The following is a 22,621-nucleotide window of genomic DNA, read 5'->3' as shown; positions in this document are numbered from 1 at the left end:
CAGGTCCTGATGGGACCTGATAGGCTAGGGTCAGATGGAAGGGGAGGAGGACCTCCACGATCAGTGGACTGGGGAAGGGGCATGGGAGGAAATGAGGGAGGGAGGGAGGGAAGGCGGGATTGGGAGGGAACGAAGGTGGGACTACAGCTGGGATACAAAGTGAATAGACTGTAATAAATAAAAATTATTTTAAAAAATAAAAAAGGATTTGATAAACTACAATATTCATTCACTACAAAAACCTAGCAATAAAGAAATAGAAATTATCTTTTCAACTGAGAAAAGCATTCACAGATACCACTAATTAGTGTTAAAATTAAGTGGCTAAAGACAGAAGGTTATAAGCCACCTGATGTGGGTATTGGGAATTAAACTCCGGGCTTCGGAAAGAGCAGCAAGCTTTCTTAACTGCTCAAGCATCTCTCCCTTCTCTGAGCAAGGACAATGTATACAGAGCACCAGGGTTGTTTACTTACTCTCTCTGCGCTGATGTGAACATGTGAGCACCCTGGCACACATGCGCATGTGGAGGCCAGAGGGACAGCTTGTAGGAGTTGGCTCTCTCTATCATGTGGGTCCCAGGTACCGGCTTGGCAGCAAGCACTTTTGCCTGATGAACTATCAGGCCAGCCTGGGTTAGGAATTAATGGAGCTTTCTCTTTGTTTCTTTTTCTCAGTGTAACCTTACATGTAGACATAGAAAGCCAATCACCCATGCTTGCATTAAACTATTCAGAATATAATTCTCCACAAATAGTGAAGGTTGATTTCAATTAGGAGCCATTACTTTGTTTCTTGGACACTTCCTCTTCATCCCCGACTTCATCTTCAGTGACTTCAGACCCAGTGGTGTACTCTTCCTCTTCTGAGAACAGCGACTGCTGCTTCTAAGTGTAGAGGAAGACTCATCTATTATAAATTCCACATAACCGCCATAACCGCCTTCCCAAGAACACATATACGTAGTTAATTTTGAGTGAATCAAGTAAGAACTAATAAAATGGGGCTAGAAAGATGGCTCAGCAGTAATGAGTGTTAACTACTCTCCTGAAGCTGGATTTCAGCACCCACATCAGTGCCTCACAAACATATCACCTGAGCGTCACAGTATCCAATAACTCTGGCCTCTGTGGGGCACTCACATGTATGTGTATGCACACAGAAACACACATAGAATTTAAAATAAATATTTTTTAAAATGGGCTAATAAAATACTAGCTATAGTGATGTCAGCACTTGGGAGCCCAAAGCAGGAGTATGGTAAGTTTGAACCTAGCCTGTTCTATACATGGGGACCATGTCTCAGAAAAACAAAATGAACAAACACACACAATCATACATGCTAGTGATCTCAGAACTGGGAAGGTAGAGGCAGGAGGATCAGGAGCTCAGAGTCACCCCCAGTTACACACAGAATTCCAGGCCAGCCTGGGCAACATGAAATTATCTGAGAAGCCAAAACACAAAATAAAATGCCAAAAAAAAAAAAAAAAAAAAAAAAACTTACTAGACTTTATATTATCATAAATGTGACCTAGTCACACTTTTTATTTTTTATTGGTGTGTGGACACATGTGCAGAGGTGAGAAGAAAAACTGCAGGGGTTGGTTATCTCCTTCAACCTCATGGGTCCGGGGGATTAACTCAGGTCATTGGGTGTGGTGGCAGACATCCTTAACTATGTGCATCTCACAGGCCCCTAAATGTGTTTTAAAGGTGACTTTAAAAAGTCTTTAAGCTGGGCATGGTGGTCACGCCTTTAATCCCAGCACTCAAGGAAGCAGGTCAACAGCTTCCAGGACAGTTCTGGGACAGTTCCAGGACAGCAGGGCCCCCGATGTGAGCCCAGGATAGTCCAGGACAGAGAAACAGGAACAACAAAAACAAACAAACAAAGTCTTTAAAGCAGGGCCTGGAGGATGGCTCAGTGGTTAAGAACATTTACTGTTCTTGCAAAGGACTATGGTTCTGTTTCCCAGACTCAGGTCAGGTGGCTCATAATCTCTGACTCCAGGGGTTCTGATACCTACCTCTAGTTTCCAAGGGCACTCTGACATTGGCAGCAAACACATATCTTGTAAAAAAGCTTTTTAACCAGAATCTTGCCTCAGCCTCCCAAATGGTGGGACTACAGGCCTGGATCACCACAGAAGGGTATATATTTTTCTTAAATAATCTATGGCATTTTTTAATAAGTGTTAAAACTGCAAAGGCTGACAAGAAAACAAACATTTAAACAAAGTTTATAAGATAAGATAATAAGATTTCATTATCAAACTTCAATACAGAAGCAGGAAGTCAAAGAAATTGAACCCAGTGGCTCACTTACCAACTGCAGAGTCCAGTTTTTCAGGGACAAGAACTACAAGGCAGAGGGACAGTAGGTTAACAGCCCTCCATGGTGGCTCCCTGTTTTCACATGCTTACAAGTACGGTTCATTTTCAGGTTTAAATAATTCAAAACTTGAGCTGAAAATGTTATCTTGGTCTAATGATATGTCTATCTTTAAAACCCCTTGCCTAGAATGGCTAGCATCAAGAAAACAAAGGACAACAAACACTAGTGAGAATATAGGGAAAGAGGCCCTTAATTTTCTGCTAGCAGATTTTTTTTTTTTTTTTGCAGCAACTATGGAAGTCAGGACAGAGGCCTCTCAACAAGCTGAAACCAGAACTGCCACAGGACCCAGCAACAACTGCACACACCCAGCCAGCTACAACTCAACACATTCCGGACATATTCTCACATGCATGTTAACTGCTGTACTGCTCACAAGAGCCAGGTAACAGACCCAGGCTAGGTATCTACCAGCAGATGAATGGATAAATAAAACATAGTGTGTGTGACACACACACACACACACACACACACACACACACACACACACACACGATTTTATGTAGCGATAAGAAAAATGAAAAAATAGATGCAACTGAAAATCACTATATTAAGTGAAATAAATAAAACGAGAAAGACCTGTTTTATTGTGTATGTAGACCCTAGGTTTCACACTGATACAGATACATGTCTGTACAAATATGTATAAGAATAAGAATTCACACGGGTGCTTGTAGGTCAAAAGCTGGAAATGGCAGCATTATGTTGAAGGCTAAGAATGTGTCCTCCGAGAGGTATCTGCTTTTCCTGCCCCTCTAGCTGGGACCTGATTCTGTAATTACCGTATGAAATGGAGGACCTGACTTTCTCTTATCTCTTCCCTTTCTCTCTGTCACTTGCCTTTTCAACTGTCTCTCAGTCCCCTTTAATTGCTGCTGTCTTCTCTTTGCTCTTCCATGGTCTCCTCTCTGACTCTCATCTTTCACCTATCTGTCTGTCGCTCTCTTCTGTTTTGCCTCTCTATTTCTCTCCTCTCTCAATCACCTCTTTGTCCACCCCTCCCCCTTTTATCTCTCCTGTCTTTCACTCCTTCTGCCTGGTTGAGGGTTAAAAATGTGCTTTCTATGAAATGTCATGCTTTTTCCTCTGACTGGGACCTGTTTCTTAGTGAGTTGCCTTCTTGTCTACTGCTCCCCATTTTGTCTTCTCTCTGTCCTCCCCCTTCAACTGCCTCTTTCTCTTTGTCCTTGCCTTTTCTCCCTTCTTTATGCTCTCTCAATGTCTCCTGTCTCTTCATTTTCTGATGTTTTAATGCTATCTCTCCTATCTTTCTCTGCTGTCTTCTGTCTCATCTCTCATCTTTCTGTTTCCTCTATCTCTCTGCTTTTATCTCTTGTCTGATCTTTCTCTACCCTCTCACACCTTTTCTACCACGCTTTCCTGCTATCTCTCTCTACTCTGTTCCTCTTTCTCTCATGTCTCTCTTCCTTTACTCTCTGCTCTCTCTCCTCTCATTCTGTCTCTCCTACCTTTTTCACACTCCCCATGTCCTCTCATACTCTCCCCACTTCTCTCTTTCTCTTCCTGCCCTGGGACCTCCAAGAAGGTACCTCCCCTGAGAACAGAACTGCTTTTCCTGCTCCTCGACTGGGTGCAAGGTTTTGTATAGTTGTGCATAAAATGGAGGGATTGCTTCTCTCCTTCTAAATCTTCACCCCAGTAAGTGTCTCTCCTCACTCCCTTACCTTCCTATCTCTGCTCTCTATCTCTCCTTTGTTTACCCTCTTCTCTTTTTGCTCTCTCCTCTGCCTCTGTCACTTTTTACCTACTCTTTCTCATCTATTTCTATAACACCTTCATGTTATTTATTTATTGTAAATTTAGGAACCATATAATTATACAGCTTATATGTAATTCTCACATAAATATTCATCATCTAGTTTTTATATAGCTTTCTGGAGTTTTCCATTTTCTCAAATTCTACCTCAACCATCAAAGGTAGTGTGCTAACAGATTTCCCTAGGTCTTTGTAACAAAAATAACCGAATCAAAGCTATTCTGGTCACCTTTAAAATTTTTCAATTTTGAAGCTTTTGAAAAATGGAACACATTCCTGAATTTAAAAAAATTGTTCCAAAATATTACAGAACACTCACATTTTCTTCATTTCTCAATTTGTTATCCATAATAGAAAGCCTAAAGGTTTTTTTTTCTAAAATTTTGTCAGTCATCAGTTCTTTGAAGCCAAATATATATTACTTATCACTCTTTACAGTTTTAGTCACTCAGTGTATTATAATTGGATAATCTGTTCAATTTCAATTTAAACAGACTAGGTTCCCGTCAAGGATAAAATGTCAGCAATAGTTTCACACACATTAACAGAGGAGTTACTCACAGCATTGAGCTCCCCAGCCTTGGAGCCCCACGGTGTATTTGGCTCCAGTAAGACATCGTACTCCAGGACCTTCTCCTCGCTGGAGGCGACCCCAGGCTCACTTAAATGAAAAGACATCTTACAGAGAAACATTCAATGTCTTAACAATTTACAGGAGGGTGGAGAGGGCCCAGCAGCTGCTCCTCTTGTGGAGAAACCTGCTGGTTCCCAACACTCACACTGTGCCTCACAGATACCTGCCACTGTGGCTCCAAGGGAGGTGTCACCTTTCCTGGCTTCCCAAGGCCATATGGTCTCATACACATGCAAAGTACCTTCTTATTGTAAATGTTGCTTCTAGCTTAAGAATTACAGGTTATTGCAAGTGGCTCCAGGTTTGATCCTTAGCACCACAGAAAACAGCATTGTAGTTCTTCACTATAAGGATGACACTTATTTGCTTTTTTTTTTTTTTTGTTTGTTTTTGTTTTTGTTTTGGTTTTGAGACAGGGTTTCTCTGTGCAACACCCTGGCTCTTCTGAAACTCACTCCGTAGACCAGGCTGGCCTCAAACTCAGAGATCATCATTTGCCTCTGCCTACCAATTGCTGGGATTCAAGGTGAACACCACTAGGCCTGGCAATTTTACATTTTAAATATGTTTAGCAATTACTTATTCTGGCAGTTCATCTTATAAGAGGCACACTGTTACTCTAGAAAAACCCTATCTGCCAGGTGGTAGGTGGTAAAAAGGGTGCTGTGCTGGTCTTCTCTCTGAGAAGCCTCTTTTAGAGTCCTCTAGCCCAACTGACAGCCTGCTGCAATTACAAAACAACACAAGTGATTGCCAAAAAATGACTGAACTTAAGAGTTCAAAGTTACAGAAGGATAATCTTGACTGCCAACTTCATCCCTATTTGTGTCAATCAAGGATTTAAGAAGTTCTTAGCATGGGCACAGCTCAGCCATGGAAGGCTTGTTCAGTGTGCTTGAGGTTTAATCCCCAGGATGATGGTGTGAGACCAGGTTGGGGGTTGGGTTAAGAAATGTGGGAAAAGAACTCAAAATTTTCAAAAATTACATTTCAGATCTCAATATTTTTAATTACCAAGTTCTTTTTGTTAGCTTTTCCTCCCCTTGGACTTCCTATTTATTTGACCTATTTTATCGGTCAAATAAATCTGTTCTTGGGGTAAAGCATCATAATTTCAGTGAAGCATTCTTTCCCTCCTACCCTCACCCTTATGCTGGCTGCTTTTATGTCAACTTGACACAAGCATACTCATCTGAGAGGAAGGCACCTCAGCTGAGAGCCAAGCCTGCAGGGCATTTTCTTAACTAGTGATTGATGGTGTAGGGCCCAGTCCATTGTGGGAGCCATCCATCCCTGGACTCCTTGAGCCTGTAAGAAGGCAGGCTGAGCAAACCACCAAAAGCAAGCCAGTAAGCAGCACTCCTCCATGGCTTCTGTATCTGCTCTTGCCTCCAGTTTCCTGCCCTGCTTTCGTTCCTGTCCCGGCTTCCTTCAGTGATGGACTACAATGTGGAAGTGTGAGCCAAATATAAACCCTTTCCTCCCCAACTTGCTTTTTGCCATGGTGTTTCATCAAACAATAAAAACTCTAACTAACATTGGGATCAAACCAGGTCCTGTATAGGATAAATAGTTGTTGTACCACCAAGCTATATCCCCAGCCCTGCAGTTCAGCATTCTAAAATCCTAGCGATCTGAAGACTGACAATATTGATATGGAAAAACCCTCCAGGACCTTGAATCATGACATGGAAACCACGGACTACGGCTGAGAAAAGTGTTCTTTTTCCTTACCTGGCTGTATCTTTAAAAAAAGGTACAGCAATGACATCTTTGTGCTTGTGCAGATCATCCAGGACTCTAGTAGTTGGACAAGAAAGCAAATCTTCATTTTCTCCTTGATCATGAAGAATAACCACGTGGTCCCTCACTTTACAGCCCTGTCAGACATAAGAGACACTGTTGCAAGGTAGGCTCATTATAAAAACAATCTTTTAAGAGATGTATTGGTGGCCATAAACAGGACACCTATACTAATATGCCACACATACACCACCAAAGCTCAGGGACCATTCCAGAAAAGGAGGGAAACTGTAAGACAGGGAGAAGTGCTGTGAGATGCTGTCTTCTGGGCATGGAGTAAACACTGCATCCAGGAACTCACAGCCAAAGTGGTCCCCTGTGTGTGGTGGCTGAATAAGAAAAGCCTTCTCATTGGCTCATAGATTTGAATGCTTAGTCAGGGAATGGCATTACTTGGGAGGGATTAGATGTGGCCTTGTTGGAATGGGTGTGATCTTGTTGGAAGAAGTGTGTCACTGGATGTCAAAAGCCCAAACCAGGTTCAGTGTGTCTCTCTTCAGGCTGCCTACAGATCCAGATGTACAACTCTCGGCTCCTTCTCCAGCACCATGTCTGCCTGTTTGCCGCCTGCCATGACAATGGACTAAACCTCTGACAGTGTAAGCCAGCCCAATTAAATGTTTTCTTTTTAAGAGTTGCCTTGGTCATGGTGTCTCTTTACAGCAACAGAACACTAACTCAGACACTGTGTAAGAGCCAACCTAAACTGTGGAACACACAGGGCTCCACACCTTACTGAAGGCAGTTGATGATTACTGGAGGAGGAACAGCATTCATCTCGGGGAATGTGGCCACTGGTAGAGTCCCACACTTCACTGGACGACTGTATACCCATGCATGAACATATAGGTAGCACTAACTGAACTTAGAGGTTTATTATCAAAAAGAGAAAGAAAAAAAACACCTCATGAATTTAGTAGGGAGAAATGAAGGTTGATATGGTCATATGTTTTATACCTATATTAAAATCTCAGGAATAAAGGTATTCAAAGATCATAATTATCTCTTTTCAGTCAAGTCATATTTTACACTTTTTCCCTAAGGAGAAAAACGCAGAGAAGAAACTGAAACATAAATGCACTTCTGACAGATACCTGAGATGATCACATCAACATTAAGAACCAGTGGGGGCTGGGTGGCAGAGGCATGGATGGCTCTTGCGGAGGAACGGAGTTCACCTGTAAGCGCCTACAGCAGGCAGCTCACAAACACCTGCAACTCCAGCTGCAGGTGAGCTGACACCTCTGGCCTCTGTGGCACATGCACTCACATGTACATACCAGACTCAGAGATATAATTAAAAAGAAAATAAATCTTCTTCATTTTTTTTTTTAAAGAAACAACACTGGGGTGAAGAGACTGCTCAAGCCATTGCCTCATAACCTGACCCCGGTCCCTGGGAACACATGGTAGAAGAGGAGAACCCACCTCTGCAAGCTGTCCTCTGATCTCCACACATACTCTGTGACACGTGTGTCCTAACAGAATACTTCAGTAACTCTTCCTGTTCCCATCCATCTTATGTAACTGTCTCCTTCCTCTCAAGAGATAAGCCTTTGTCCTATATTTCAATTCTGAGAGTCACTTCTTTCTTTTCCTCATTCTTTGGCCCCTTGCAGGTATATGCCTGGATATACAGTTTAGTTTTGCCTTGTTTTCTTTAACTTTGTTTTTATAACTACACCATGCTACTACATGTAACTTAATATTTGCTTTAATCTATAGTATTTCAATATATGAGTCTCCTCCTGCTCCCTCCCTTTCCCCCCACCCCCTTTGTTTTTGAGACAGCGTCTCTCTATACAGACCTGGCAGTCCTGAAATGTAGATCCAATTGTACTTTAAAGGAGATACTTAGCAAAGAGAAAGATTTTCCTAGATTTACAGATAAAAATAGCTAGAAACAAAAAATTCAGATAAAATACATAGATGAACTTCAAAAACCCTCAGAGATCTACAGAATATGGCATTTTAAATTTTTATTAGCGTAAGGCCTTTTTTTCCATGAGTCAGGTCTACTCCTGACAGCACCCCCATTCTACTTCAAAGAGCATCAAAAGCTTCATATGTGGCAAGCTAGCCACTGGCTGAGAAAATGCTTTTGTGTCAATTACAGACAGAATACTGTCCTAACTAGACAAACTGGATATGGGAAACTCACTTTGCAAGGACAAGGTAGGCAAGTCATTTGTAATCCTGCTTCTAAAAAAGTCTGTCAAGGGCTGGAGAGATGTCTGGGAGGTTAAGAGCACTGACTGCTCTTCCAAAGGTCCTGAGTTCAATTCCTAGCAACCCCATGATGGCTCATAACCATCTATAATAAGATCTAGTGCCCTCTTCTGGTGTGCAGGTGTACAGGCATAATAATGTATAATAATAAGTCTGTCAAATATTCTAAGCCAGAAGGTGATGCTCCAATGTCATAGAGAAAATTTGGGGGCCTAGCCAGGCAGCCATATATCTCTCTCATTTATAATTTTGGAAGGTGCCTACCTGTACTTTCTACATATTTAGGTAATATTTATTCCTTCTTAAATTTCTGATGGGAATGAAGACTAGACAGTTATAATCTCACAGTTACATTTAAATTGTTTAGGATGATAGAAATTGATAGTATAATTCTTTATCCAAGGGTGCCAAAAATACAAATGTAAATCTTACCTAATAATTTTCAGGATTGTTATTATTACATATAGTTTGTTAGTGCAAGAGAAAAAACCTTTTATTAGACTAAAATCTAATGCTTACTTATTTATTTTCTGTACCCTCCATATCTGGCTGCAATCATCATTCTGAGAATCACCTGTCTCAATGTTATGTAAACACCGCTCCCCAATTGTCCCCTGGCATTCTAATAAAGCAGCTTACAGCAAATTACTGAGCAGGGGAGAGAATAGGGCTGGACTTCCTGCCAGCCAGGGGAGGAGGAGTTAGAAATGGATGTAGGAGATTCAGCCATGGGCATAGGTACAGGAGATATGAGGAGAGAGCTCAGAGTTGAAGCAGGAAAGTCACAAAATGCAAGTATCTATGGGATATATGGTGGATGAAAGCCAGATTAACCGAGAAGATTAAGAACAGAGTAATAGGGTCAGATGAAGGGGAGGAGGTCCTCCCTTATCAGTGGACTTGGGGCAGGGAGGAGATGGGGGAAGGAGAGTGGGATTGGGAGGAAATGAGGGAGCGGGATACAGCTGGGATACAGAGTTAATAAAATGTAACTAATAATAAAAAAAGAACAGAGTAGTAATTGCTCAGTTATTGTGCTGTGAAGTTTGTTAAAATAATACAATGGAGTCTCAATTATTTGGGTGATAGCCAGGTAGAGAGAAACTAAAAAACAAACACAATTTTATAAGGATAACTTTAACAACTAGGAGAATGATTAAATACATTATAATACACGCCAAATAAAATGACACAGAAAGATAACCTAAGTAAGCTGTTGCATGAAAAAGGGAAATTAGAAAATAATGTAAGGTATGAGAATACTGTTTAGTAGAAGAGTACTTTCCTAGCATGTGTAAGGCTCTAAATTCAAGTCTTAGTACTGCAAAACAAAACAAAACAAAACAAAACAGCCTTTTTGTACTGGGGATAGACTGCTTGTCCAGCATCCATAGAAACCCTGGGTTCTGCTCCCAGGGCTATTGTGCAAACCAAGGGTGGTGGCACAGGCCTATAATCCCAGCACTCAAGAGGCAGACATGCAAGACCATTCTTGGCTACTTAGTAAGTTTAAGGCCGCCTGGAATACATGAGAACCTATGTTTAAAAACATGGCTGGAAAGATGGCTCAGCTGTTAAGAGCTCTTACTTCTCTAAAGGATCTAGGTTCAGTTCCCAGAATCCAAATGATTGCTTACAGCATCCAAAACTCAGTTTCCAGAGATCCAGTGCCCTTTTCTGATCTTCTTGGGCACCAGAACACATGCAGACATGCATCAAAACATATGTGCACATACATGCGAGCATGAGCATGTGTGTGCGTACACACACACACACACACACACACACACACACACACATGAATCTTAAAAGAATAATGTGGAGTATAACTATTAAAAACAAACAAACAAACAAACAAACAGACAGACATACAGACAGACAAAAAGCACCCTACCAATAATTTGTCCTTAAAATGTATTTGTTTCTTAAGGTCCTATCTGTAGCCCAAGCTTTCTGGTATTTACCAAGTAGTTCAAATTCTTTGTTAATCTTCCCACTTTAGCCTCCTGAGTGCTAGGATTACAAGTGCAAGCCAACATGCTTGGCTCACAAAATTCTTTAAAAAAAAAAAAAAGGACAAGAAAAAAGATCTGGAATACATGGTGGCGGAGAGCATGGGAGTAGGCAGCGCGCTGGACTCAGGACTCTATGGCTGTTGGCTTTGACCAACAACGCCTCCTGTGTCCTCTTAGTAACATACCGAGGCTAAGGTAGATTCACAGCTGGTCAAGATACAAAGAACATGGGCCTGTTGAGTGACCACCCTGAATTGGGAGAGTCATACGTCAGAACAAGGTCCAAGAATGGAACCATGAGAGGGAAATTCTGAGTACTTGTGAGAAAACTCTAAGAAAGCAAGGCAAAAGTCCTGTGACCTCAGTTTCTTCAAAAACATGGAATTGTTCTTGGGATGTGCTCCAGGTGTAGCAGATAGGAGTGATTTTACTTTTGATTACTGATTACAACTGGCTACTGTTATTTGTTTATATGCCTACATTTTTATTATTTGCTAACATGCCTCTATGTTTTTGCCATGGGCAGCTCATCCTTGTGATTATGTACAGCTTGAACTTGTGAGAATTTACTCAGGTAACATTTTTCTTTTTTTCAGCCTGTAAATCTGAATTTTTTTTTTTTTTTTATGAATTACAGTTTACTCACTTTGTATCCCAGTTGTAGTGCTGTCCCTCATCCCCTCCCAATTCCACCCTCCCTCCCTCATCTCCTCCCATGCCCCTTCCCAAGTCCATTCACCTCCCCGAGTGGGGGGCAGCTTTGCCAGGCCACAGAGAAAGAAAGACAATGCAACCAGTCCTAATGAGACCTGACAGGCTAGGGTCATGTAACATTTCTTAACTCTCTCAGTATAAATTGTTTGAAGCTTTGAATAAATTTGGCTATTGCCTGAGACTAACCTGCCTCATTTTTATGCTCCCTTCTCCCAGGTACGACCACCTCAAGAGTGTTAAACATATTCTATCTTCTAAGGCTCTGGGAGCATCAAGGAAGAAGGAAACAGAAAGTGTTAAGAACTGGATGGTATTGAGGGAGGACCATGAAATCCTGCCTTAGGTGTCTGACATGAACTCACAACAGCTGTGCTTGCCTGATAGGGCTGGCAGAAGACTAAACTTGCAGCAAATATTCAGTCACAGACAGGGAAGCACTAAAGGGTCTGACCCTACCCAGAGGAGCTAATGGCAGTGGAGGGCTGCTGGAGGAAAGGGCGTCATTGTCTTTAGTGATGCAGTCATGAGTTATCCATATTTCAGTAGACAGTTTCAAAATAAAGCCTATGTGAGTGAGCCTGGTTATATCCAGCATGCCACAAACAAAAATAATACACAAAAGACAGGAAAGTGGGATGGGGCCTTCCTGGCAGGAGGGGTGGGGGGATAGTAGAGATAGTAGAAGGGTAAGAGAATGGGGGGGTGGGGAGGAATGAGTGTGTCCAGATATATTAGACACGTGTGAAATTGTCAAAGTAATAAGATAAAAAAGATCTGAAAGAAGTGTTAACCTTTGTTACTTCTAAGAAACTAGGGAGTGGTGGGAAGAGAGATTTCTATGTCTTTCTTTACTTCTGTATGTATCCTTTGAAGTTTGTTTGTTTCATGTTTTATATTTGTTTTACACTTAAAAGGAAAAAGATTTTACATAAAAATGTTAGAGACTTGGGGGCTGGAGATGGCTCAGTGGTTAAGAGCACTGACTGTGCTTCCAAAGGACCGGGGTTCAAATCCCAGCACCCACATGGCAGCTCACAACTGTCTATAACTCCAAGATCAGACACCCTTACACAGATATACATGTAGGCAAAACATTAATGCATATAAAAAAAAAAAAACACAAAAAATGTTAGAGGCTGCTGACCTTTAAAAGGAAATAGTGAAAACTTACCTTTAGTTCCTCTGGCAGAAATAACTGGGTTCAGAAGGTTATTAATAACAAGAAAACCACGAAGGTGGGAAGGAGCTGGGATGGGGAACTAGGGGAGCTGGAGGGAGAGACCATGGTGGATGGGCATGACCAATATACATTGTACACATACACGAAACTTTCAAAAAATCAGAGATTGAAACAAACAAACAACAAACAAACAAACAAACAAACAATCTCACCTTTATGAGCTGAGTGGGATCAAATCGAAGAACCTTCTGGTTACAGCAGGGATAAACTCCAGTGCCCACAGAGCTCAGTGAACTTGCTGTGGTAGAATAAACTACCACTTCTGAGTGATACTGACAATGTGAGAATTCAATACAGAGAAAAGCCTGTGTGAAAGAAATACATTATCCCCATGATGAAAGAAGGCTCAAGAACCTTTCCTGAAGACCATCTGCTGCATGTCTCATTTATATGAAGGGTACAGGACAAGCCAATGGATAGTGGCTCAAAGTAAGTGAGCACTGCCAGGATTGGGAGCAAGAACACTGAGTGAAGCAGACGGGCATGAGGCTCTTCCTGAGGTGATGGGAAAGTACTCAGACTGGATGATGTGCAGTGGGTGCTGCCAACTGTGGGACTCACCGAAAATCAGTGAATTACGCAATAAATGAATGTACTTATACCCCAGAGAAGTTTCTAAAGAACAAAACCAAAGCTGCTTTACTAAAAATCCAGATGAGTAAAACTGACTGTTGTATATACACTTAAATTTTAAAACTGAGCAATAATTTTTAAGAATTCTGGCGAAATATAGTTTCATGTCACTTGTTTATTCCTTGACTTGATGGTAAATACTTAGAGTCAGTACTAATGAAAACTGTGGCCTGGCTTTCTGTCATCAGAAAGCGTGACTTGCTGTGGTATAGCTATGAAGCAGGCCTCAAATACATATTAAGCTCATAAAACACTTAAAGGCAGAACAACATTAACAGTTTAACAACAAAGACAAATATTGAAGCATGTTAGCAAGATATCAAACAATTACAATGCTCATACACAGTTAAAGGAATACAAAAGAATTCCTTTTGGAATACCACTTGGAAAATGGTAACTTAGATTATTACACTGCAGTTGTAATTCTAGGTCATCACTCAAGAGATCTAAAAGCCTATGTTTATATAAAGTATATATGTTTATATAAAGTATAGAAATACTTATAGCAGTGTCTTCACATGACTCCAAACTAAAATCACCATCAATGTCTGTCAGCTGGGGAATGGCTTAACATACTGGGTAATTCATATGATAGAGGGTTACTTAAGCAATATAAGGAAACAAATTGATACATGTAACAAGATGTTTAAATTTCAAATTCATCCTATTAAATCAAAGAATCTCCATTCAAGTAGTTAAATACTGTATGACTCTATCTATATGACTTTCTGGAAGAGAAGAAACTATAGGCAGCCAGGTTTAACATTAAGAAGGGGAGATTTAAAGAAGAGCACAGGCTGGGGCAGTAGAGGTGCACGCCTTAAATTCAGATACCCAGGAGGCAGAGGCAGGCAGACCTTTATGCCAGCCTGGTCTACAAAGAAAGTCCAGGACATGCAGTGCTACACGGAAAAGCCCTGTTAAAAAAAAAAAAAAAAAAAAAGAGCACGGGGTAACACTAGCAGAAATGTTCTATGCCCTGATGGCGGCAACATCATGTACTACATGGCATGTGTCAACAAAATGGATGAATGGTACTCTCTATAAGACATACTTCAATCAACCCAGTGTTTACTGAACACAGGGAGCCCATGAAGGAGGACTTGCCTACAGTCTGGCATACCAAACTCGGATGGTTTTGATAAACTCTTCTTCTCTCTCTCTACTGAAAATCAACTGAGAGGAAAAACCTAAAGGAAAGGCATGCATTTGAATTTTATGTAGAAAACTTTTGATTTACGTAGAAAACTTTGGATTTACCTAAGGATAATTAGGAATGACTGTGACTCTGCAAAAAGTTGTTCAAGAACCTTCTTCTTAGTACCTTCAAGAACTAACCTATCTGTGCTTTTGCTATAAATTCAAATTATTGAAACCATGAACAAGGATGGGAATACAGCTCAGTGGTATGGCTTGAGGTCCAACTTTGGAGGCCAGTCAGGGAGAGAACATACTTTGGGAAATGCAATTACCACTTAGAAGAAGCCAGGTGTGGTGAAGCACACCTGTGATAGCAACAGTAGGGAGCCTGACACAAGATCATAAGCTCAAGGCCAGCAGAGGCTACGCGCTAACACCTTGTCTCCAAACTTGTAACACTTTTGATCCAAAGGTGACTCAGAATTTCTAAGGAAATTTATGGCCTACTGAAGAAATAGTTTGGATGAAAATATAAGAGCAATAAAGAATATATTTTTTTACATTGAAAAACTGGACTAGATAACAAAGAATCTGTTGTTTCTCTCAAAGTCTGACAAGAATTGTTTCAGCAATGAACATCAGAAAAAAGAAAGGGGAAAATGGCGAAAGAAATGAAAGCGAATGCAAACACATGTAGACACGCCCTTCTCGCCACCCCTTTCCTTCAGCCTCACCTGGCAACACTTGGAGCAGGTCAGCCAGTTGATGGTTCCCCACAAGCGCCAGTAAACGTCTCTCCAAGATTTTAACTCTTCAAAAAGGCTATTCAAATACTCATGTATGTCCCAGGTCTTATCTCTGCAGAGAAAGCCTCAGTTATTGTAAGTGAGAGACACAATTTGTTTGAACCAAATGTTCTGGCACTGGTGCCTTGTTTCTAAGAGTACTCTGCAAATGACAGGTGTGGTACGTTTACATTGAAAGGTAGAGCCAATTTCACTTGGACATTTGTTCTGAGGACAGCAGAAGAACGCATGAAAAGGCTGAAGACAAACTTATTTTGTTGAAAATTATTAAATGTTATTAATTAAACAATTTGAGCAGGCCAGTTGTTAAGAATCATTCAATGTTTGTTAAACAGGACCTTTACTTTATTCACTTTCACTTTTTAAAATGTACTGTGTATGTATGTGAGAGTTATGTGCCACAGTGTGTGTGTGTGTGTGTGTCTGTGTGTGTGTGTGTGTGTGTGTGTAGGTCACAGGACAATCTGTGGAAGTCAGTTTGCTCCCTCACATGGAGGTCACTAGGCTTGGTGACAGGCACCTGTGCCCATCAGCCATCTCCAGAGTTCTGAGACCTTTATTTTAACTGTGCTTGTTGTAAGGTGTGCTGTTATTAGTTATTAGTGTGCTTAAATACTCCAATAATGTGATGGCTTAGCATGTTATTGTAAACAACATTTTCCAGTATTTGAGCAATATAGTGTTATAATCCAGGTCTTCATTGTAGACATTTTAACATCCAGCAAAGGCATACATAATATTTACTGTGGACATATGTAACTGCAGTGTTAGTTTGTTTGTTTGAGTGAGAGTCTTACTAGATAGCCCAGGCTGGCCTGGAACTTGCTACATAGCTCACTGGGCCCTCACAATTTAACACCTTGCTGTCAAAGCCTCTAAAATGCTGGGGTCATAGGGTGAGCTACTTATATCAGCTTCTTTCTAACACTCCATTTAAAACTTTTAAACTTTTGCTTTTTTGTGCTTAGCTCAGCAAATAACAATCTGAAAAATGTTACTACAAATCACAAAGGCACATCTTTCTTACAAATTATTTAAAGACAATTATTTGTTCTGTATCATATGAAGTGTGAAGTCAAGGTTCATTTTTTTCAAATACATTTGTAGTTGATGGAGCATCATATATTTAACCAGTGGTACATGCCTGTAATCCCAGCATTCATGGGGCTGAAGCAATGGAGTTATCCTGAGTTTTAGGCTTGCCTCAGCTACATAGTAAATCTAGGCCATCCTGGACTACATAGTTAGACCCTGTCACAAAGCCAGAAACAAAAAAATGAGCAGAATGATCAGTGAAGAAAAAAAAGAAAGGCCGTCCTTTCCCCCAGCAAACTGCAGTGTCACCACACCATGAAATCACATCAGGTGACTGGATGAGATCCGTCTGTGTCCATTTCATTCATGACAGAACGTTGACTCATTCTTCCGTCAGTAGCACTGACTCTAAGACTTTATTATATTTAATTGTGTGTCTTCCTCTGATGGGGAATGCACATGAGTGCACGTGCCAGGGAATTGAACATGGGTCCTCTGAAAGAGTAGTCAGTTCTGTTAACTGGTGAACCCCTAGACACAGTTTTTAAAATGTATGTGTCAACTGTCACCTTGTAGAAGTAAAACACCAAAAATGGATGTTGAAGTTAATGACAATTAACTTTTCCACATACCACTACCAATAATTATTGCTGGCCGAACTGAATTTTCAAAAGGCAAATAAAGTCTTAGGTCAAAAAATATGTAAGATTCTATGTGCCTATAAGCAGTGAAAATTCCCCAATTATTTATTGAGAGGAAAAAAAAAGTTGACTGTGCTATTAATATTAACATCAAATTTAGTGCTGTCTTGTATTGTTTTTTAATTAAATCTTATATTTTTAATAAATTACTTTCATTTTTTATGTGCACTGGTGTTTTGCCTGCATATATGTCTGTGTGAGGGTGTCAGATCCCCTAGAAGTGGAGTTACAGGCAGTTGTGAGTTGCCATGTGCTAGCAATTGAACCCTGCTTCTCTGGAAAAGCAGCCAGTGCTCTTACCTGCTGAGCTATCGTTTTCTGAAACTCTGAACGTGTAGCTCAAGCTGGTCTCAAACCTGTTACATAGCTCAGGCTAACCCAAACTCTCCATCCCCTGGCTGCCTCCTGAGTCTTGGGATTACAGGTCTACATCTCCATACCCAGCCTGAAACATTATCCTGGAGGGTACACTAAGGATAATACACATAAACTTAGAAGTGACTTGAGAGGCTGGGCTTACGGCTTAGAGGTTAGGAGCTGAACTGTTCTTGATCCCTGGCACTCATGCTAACAATCACGTAGCATGCCAGAGCAGGGGGTCTGATGCCTCTGGCCTCTGAGGGCACCCACACTCAAATGCAGGCATGCCTCCCCATTCAGATAATTAAAATGTATTTTTAAAAAGAATAGATTTGCGCTGTTTTATATAGCTATACTACTATATGGCTGCATTTTGGCTTGTTCTGTCATTTGGATTTCTTAGAAGGAGGGAAGCTGGTTCATATACTTAAGAGAGCAATGAATGGTCTTGTCAAAAGTTTCACAGACTCAACAATACCTCTCTGTAAAAATTCCTAGCAATAGGATGTTGCCAAAGAACACGTGGATCTTGAAAGTTTCTGTTCTACTGAGACATTTCACCAACTCAGAATGAAATCTTGTGTTAAAAATAAGCATGATATGTATTACATGCTAATGAAGTATGACAAATAAATGATAGATTATAGAAATTCCAACTCTGTAACTCCAATTTTTCAGGCATAAAAAAAACAACTAAAAGTAAATGTAGTTCTTTTGTAAAATTCAATGTAATATATAGATAACAAAAATATTTTAGTGATAGCTCACTTTAATGGTACTGACCAAAGTCTTTTAAGACGAATATATAATAATTTGTAAATTTTTCAGGTTTTAGGACATTTATAAAACATTAGCTTTTCCCTAACTTTGTCTTGAAAGCAGCATTTTTCTTAGTCCAATAAACCATAAAAATTAAGTTATGTCTCTATAAGTACTCTTACAGACAAAAACTATTTTATCTTCACTGCACCTTATGTGGATGTAGATAATATTTCCATGTCGATCCACATTGATTTTTCCAGGGATGCAAGGAATTCTTCTTTCTGTTTCTCTGGTTAAAAGTTTCTTACATAAACAGCATCTATAACAAAAAGGAAATGCCAAAAGCATTCAAGAAAAGAATTTAATGCAGTAAATATTGTAGCTATACTATATAGCATAATGGGAAAAACATGTTACCTATATAGTGTTGCAGCATTGTTTCGAGAATCTGGATTGAAGTATTCAGGATCAAACAGTCTTTCAATCTTCTTACAAAACAGTTTACTATTAAAAACAAATAACCAATAAATTAGATGTCTATGTTTAGCATCTTAAAGTTAGTGTCTGTCTTCCTCCCTCTCTTCTTGCTTTCTGTCATGAGTATGTCTGTACCGGATATGTGCATGGCGGTGCAGGTGCTGGCAGAGGGCACTCAAGCCCCTGGACCTGCTTGGTCCAGCAGCTCCTGGACCTGCAGCTCCAGGCAGTTGGCGCTGCTGCCCACTGCTGCAGGAAACTGAACGCAGGTCCTCTGCAAAAGCAGAAAGTGTTCTTTGTGTTCTTAAACACCCAACTCTCTCTCTCTCTGGCCCTTCTACCTTATTTTTAGAGACAGACTCTCTCACTGAACCTGGAGGTTGTCATTTTGGTCAGACTGAGCCCTTGCGATCCTTCTGTCTACACCTTCAGTGCTGGGTTTGCAGACACGTGCTGCTAAGCCTGATTTTCCTTTGGGTGCTGGGTTTCTCATGCTTCCACAGCAGGCACTTCATGCATTGGGCATCTCCGAGTCTTAAAGTAATTTTACAGTGACAAAAATAAGGACTGTCCTTATACATATATGTCTAGAACAAGGTCTCCAGGGAGGTTCTCTTTGGGTGTTTACATTTTTCCTATTCCAAGTAAATAAACATATTGCTTGATCAAGATTCTTTTTTATTTATAGTGTGTGCGCGTGTGCCATGACAGGTGTATGGACATCAGGGAACAGTTTTTGGAAGTCAGTTCTTTCCTTCTACCATGTGTGTCCTGAGGACTGAATTCATGTCATTAGTCTTGGCAGTAAGTGCACTTAACCACTTAGCAATCTTGCCAGCTTTTCAAAGCCACAAACTTGAACCACAAACTTACTATGTTCCTGAGGCTGACCTTCAGCTCCTATTCCACTTACCTCCTCTGCCTCAAATGCTATTATTGGCTCATGTACCATGATACCTATTTTTGCTCACATTTTGTGCTTTGTTTTTTTAAAACAGGGTTTCACTATGTAGTTGAGGGCCGCCCCAGACTTGGAATGAGCTTCCTGACTCTTGAGTGCTAGAGCTAAAGGAGTATGCTACTATTCACGTCAAGAATATATTTCAGAAAAGAAGCAGATAGGCACCTGCCTTTCCTTCAGTCCTCTGTCAGTGGAATAGTAAAGATTAAAATCTTGAGATTTAATGACCTAAGGAGGCAAGATTTTTAGCGACCTGCTGTTTTGAAACTTTCTTTTCTTATCTATACCATGGCTAATGGGGCCAGCAGGTGGCTGAGAAGATAAAAGCAAAAGAAGAAAATAACTGCTTCCCAAAGTTTATTCTCTGACTTTCATCAGTATATAGTGCCAGGTGCCCCTAGCCACTCTAATGGTAAATCAGACAAAAATCAAATAAAAATATAATAAAATATGGCTAATAATTACAAGCTCATAAAGTTTATGAGGACTGAATTATATGTTTTCAAATAATGCCAGGTACAGTGTTAAGAAATAAAATGGTAAGTACTTATTAAGTGTAATATAACTGAGCTTGAAGTTTCCCATGTATGTCCTTCCTACCACCATTTTCCTTAATAAAATACTGGTTGGTTTTAAAGGCCACATATGAATTTGGATTCCATTCCCATTTTCAGATATGTTCTTAGGTAATTTCATTCCTCTTAAGGGCTGAATTCTTGGATAATCCTCTTCATTAACAATTTTTCTTTTAATGGACCATGCTGGTTAACACATTAAAAAAAAAATTATTGTCACCTTAAAAGAAATCATCTCTTAAGCCCACTAACAAACTGCTACTCTTTTTCTTTTTCTAAGCAATCATTCAGAACAAATATCTGGAAAACTTTCTACATTAAGGGAACCTCATTTCTGTCTTCATCTATGCTGGAGCAGTGGTCATTCACTTACCCCTTTCAAAATTTCCTTTGAATTTACCTTCTTTTTTACTCTACTGGCCTGCTACTCCCTGACTGCTACTTCTCTTCAAACCTTTAAGTATTGGGTAGCCTTTGTTAATATTCTCCTACTAAAGGAAAAAAATTAGAATAGTATGTATAACAGCAATGAGAAATTAAATGCCTCGGATTAAATATGTGGGAAGTCATACTGTGCTCGCTAACCAGGAGATCTGGTATTCTCAGGACTCTAAACTCACGGATGGAGAGATGGTGCATGCTGCTCCTGCGCAGGCCTGCAGTCAGACCCACTGTCCTCACTGGGTGGCGCACAAACTCCTGTGACCTCAGGTGGTCGGATGCCATCTTGTAGGCATTGGCACAAGTGGATGCGTTCATCACACACAGACACACACACACACTTTTTAAAAAAGATCCTAAAACCACCCCAAATTGATCTACAGGTTCAGGATTAACTTCCAGTTCCAAGTGGTTTGATATGTGTGAAAAACAAAAACAAAAATGGAAAAGCCAATTATAAAATCTGTGGGGCAATTCGAGGAACCCAAAATGACCTGGTGGCAACCTTGATGGCAAAGCTGGAGAGTTTAGGTTACTAAATACAAAAGTTATTACCATACTGCCTTACTTTAGATTGAGTGCTCCCTGAGCTGGAGGTGGCTCAGCAGTTACGAGTGCACACCGTTCTTACAAAGAACCTGAGTTTGGTTCCTAGCACACATGGTGGGCAGCTTACAACAACCTGTGTCAGCAGCTCTAGGAGGATCCGATACCCCTGGTTTTCACAAGCACATGTACTCATGTGCATTCCTGCATGCAGAGGAAGACACACAATTAAATATAATAAAGTCTTAGAGTCAGTGCTACTGACGGAAGATGAGTCAACGTTCTGTCATGAATGAAATGGACACAGACGGATCTCATCCAGTCACCTGATGTGATTTCATGGTGTGGTGACACTGCAGTTTGCTGGGGGAAAGGATGGCCTTTCTTTTTTTTCTTCACTGATCATTCTGCTCATTTTTTGTTTCTGGCTTTGTGACAGGGTCTAACTATGTAGTCCAGGATGGCCTAGATTTACTATGTAGCTTAGGCAAGCCTAAAACTCAGGATAACTCCATTGCTTCAGCCCCCTGAATACTGGGATAACAGGCATGTACCACTACTTGTTCAGTAAAGGTCTTTTAAATATATGATGCTTCATCAACTACAAATGTATGTGAAAAAATGAACCTTGACTTCCCACTTGATACTATACAAAACAATTAATTCAGAGTGAAGAATAGACAACTCAGATGCCTGCCTTTCCTTAGGTAGGCATGGATTGCTTGAACATGACACCAAAAGCACTAACTGGACTTCTGCTAGTGTTGAGCTAGAGCTACTGTGTGTTCAAGTGTTGGCTGCTGGCCCCAGCATCCTTGGTATCCTATGGACAGATTCTCATGTATTCAGGATGGTGCTGTGTGACCCTTGCCTCCGAACTTGTCCCTGATTGGAAAATAAAAGTTGCTGACAACCTATAGTTGGGCAGAGAGAGAAGGGAAGGCAGGACTTCCTGGGAGGGAGAAAGGAACTCTTGGAAGAAGGAAAAGGAAGGGCCCTTTCTCTAGGAGACAGGAGAAGGGATGGACATGACGATGGGCCCGGAAATATGACTGGATGGGGCTAAGCGGTGGGATTAACTTATATGAGCTAATTGAGAGTCTGTCCAGCTGAGACCTAAGTTTTGAAATATTAAAAGGTTTTGGTATCGTTATTTTTAACAGACTGAAGGGCCACAGGTCATGCAGCAGTCTTCTGCTGGAAACCCCATCCAGGCTCTATTTCAGATCTCACCTACTGTCAAATCTCTATGTTAATAACCCTGACCTCTGACCTCAATTCTAGGTGAACATTCCCGATTGGTCACCTGCCATTCCACCCACATATTCGAGAAGTGCACTAATTCTCTGGTTTACCTCACTGTATCCTCCTCCT

The 22,621-nt window shown here is 40.7% G+C and overlaps 1 protein-coding gene across 3 annotated transcripts in view; it reads right to left on the bottom strand.

The window, feature by feature from the left end:
* Sanbr (SANT and BTB domain regulator of CSR) overlaps positions 1 to 22,621 on the bottom strand; it is a 49,356-nt gene that overhangs the window by 10,672 nt on the left and 16,063 nt on the right. For all 3 annotated transcript variants that reach the window (XM_055628968.1, XM_055628969.1, XM_055628970.1), the window contains 8 exons: positions 18,665 to 18,751; positions 18,456 to 18,566; positions 15,318 to 15,441; positions 12,963 to 13,115; positions 6,544 to 6,689; positions 4,737 to 4,836; positions 2,330 to 2,362; positions 788 to 887 (listed from right to left, as the gene is read on the bottom strand). In XM_055628968.1, coding sequence (XP_055484943.1) covers positions 788 to 887; positions 2,330 to 2,362; positions 4,737 to 4,836; positions 6,544 to 6,689; positions 12,963 to 13,115; positions 15,318 to 15,441; positions 18,456 to 18,566; positions 18,665 to 18,751 — 854 coding nt within the window. The remainder of the gene's footprint in view (positions 1 to 787; positions 888 to 2,329; positions 2,363 to 4,736; positions 4,837 to 6,543; positions 6,690 to 12,962; positions 13,116 to 15,317; positions 15,442 to 18,455; positions 18,567 to 18,664; positions 18,752 to 22,621) is intronic.

The sequence above is a fragment of the Psammomys obesus genome, unplaced genomic scaffold, assembly GCF_907164565.1.
Source record: "Psammomys obesus unplaced genomic scaffold, mPsaObe1.curated_primary_1811, whole genome shotgun sequence".
In the NCBI taxonomy this organism is placed as follows: Eukaryota; Metazoa; Chordata; class Mammalia; order Rodentia; family Muridae; genus Psammomys; species Psammomys obesus.
This window is presented reverse-complemented; position numbering and strand designations above follow the sequence as displayed.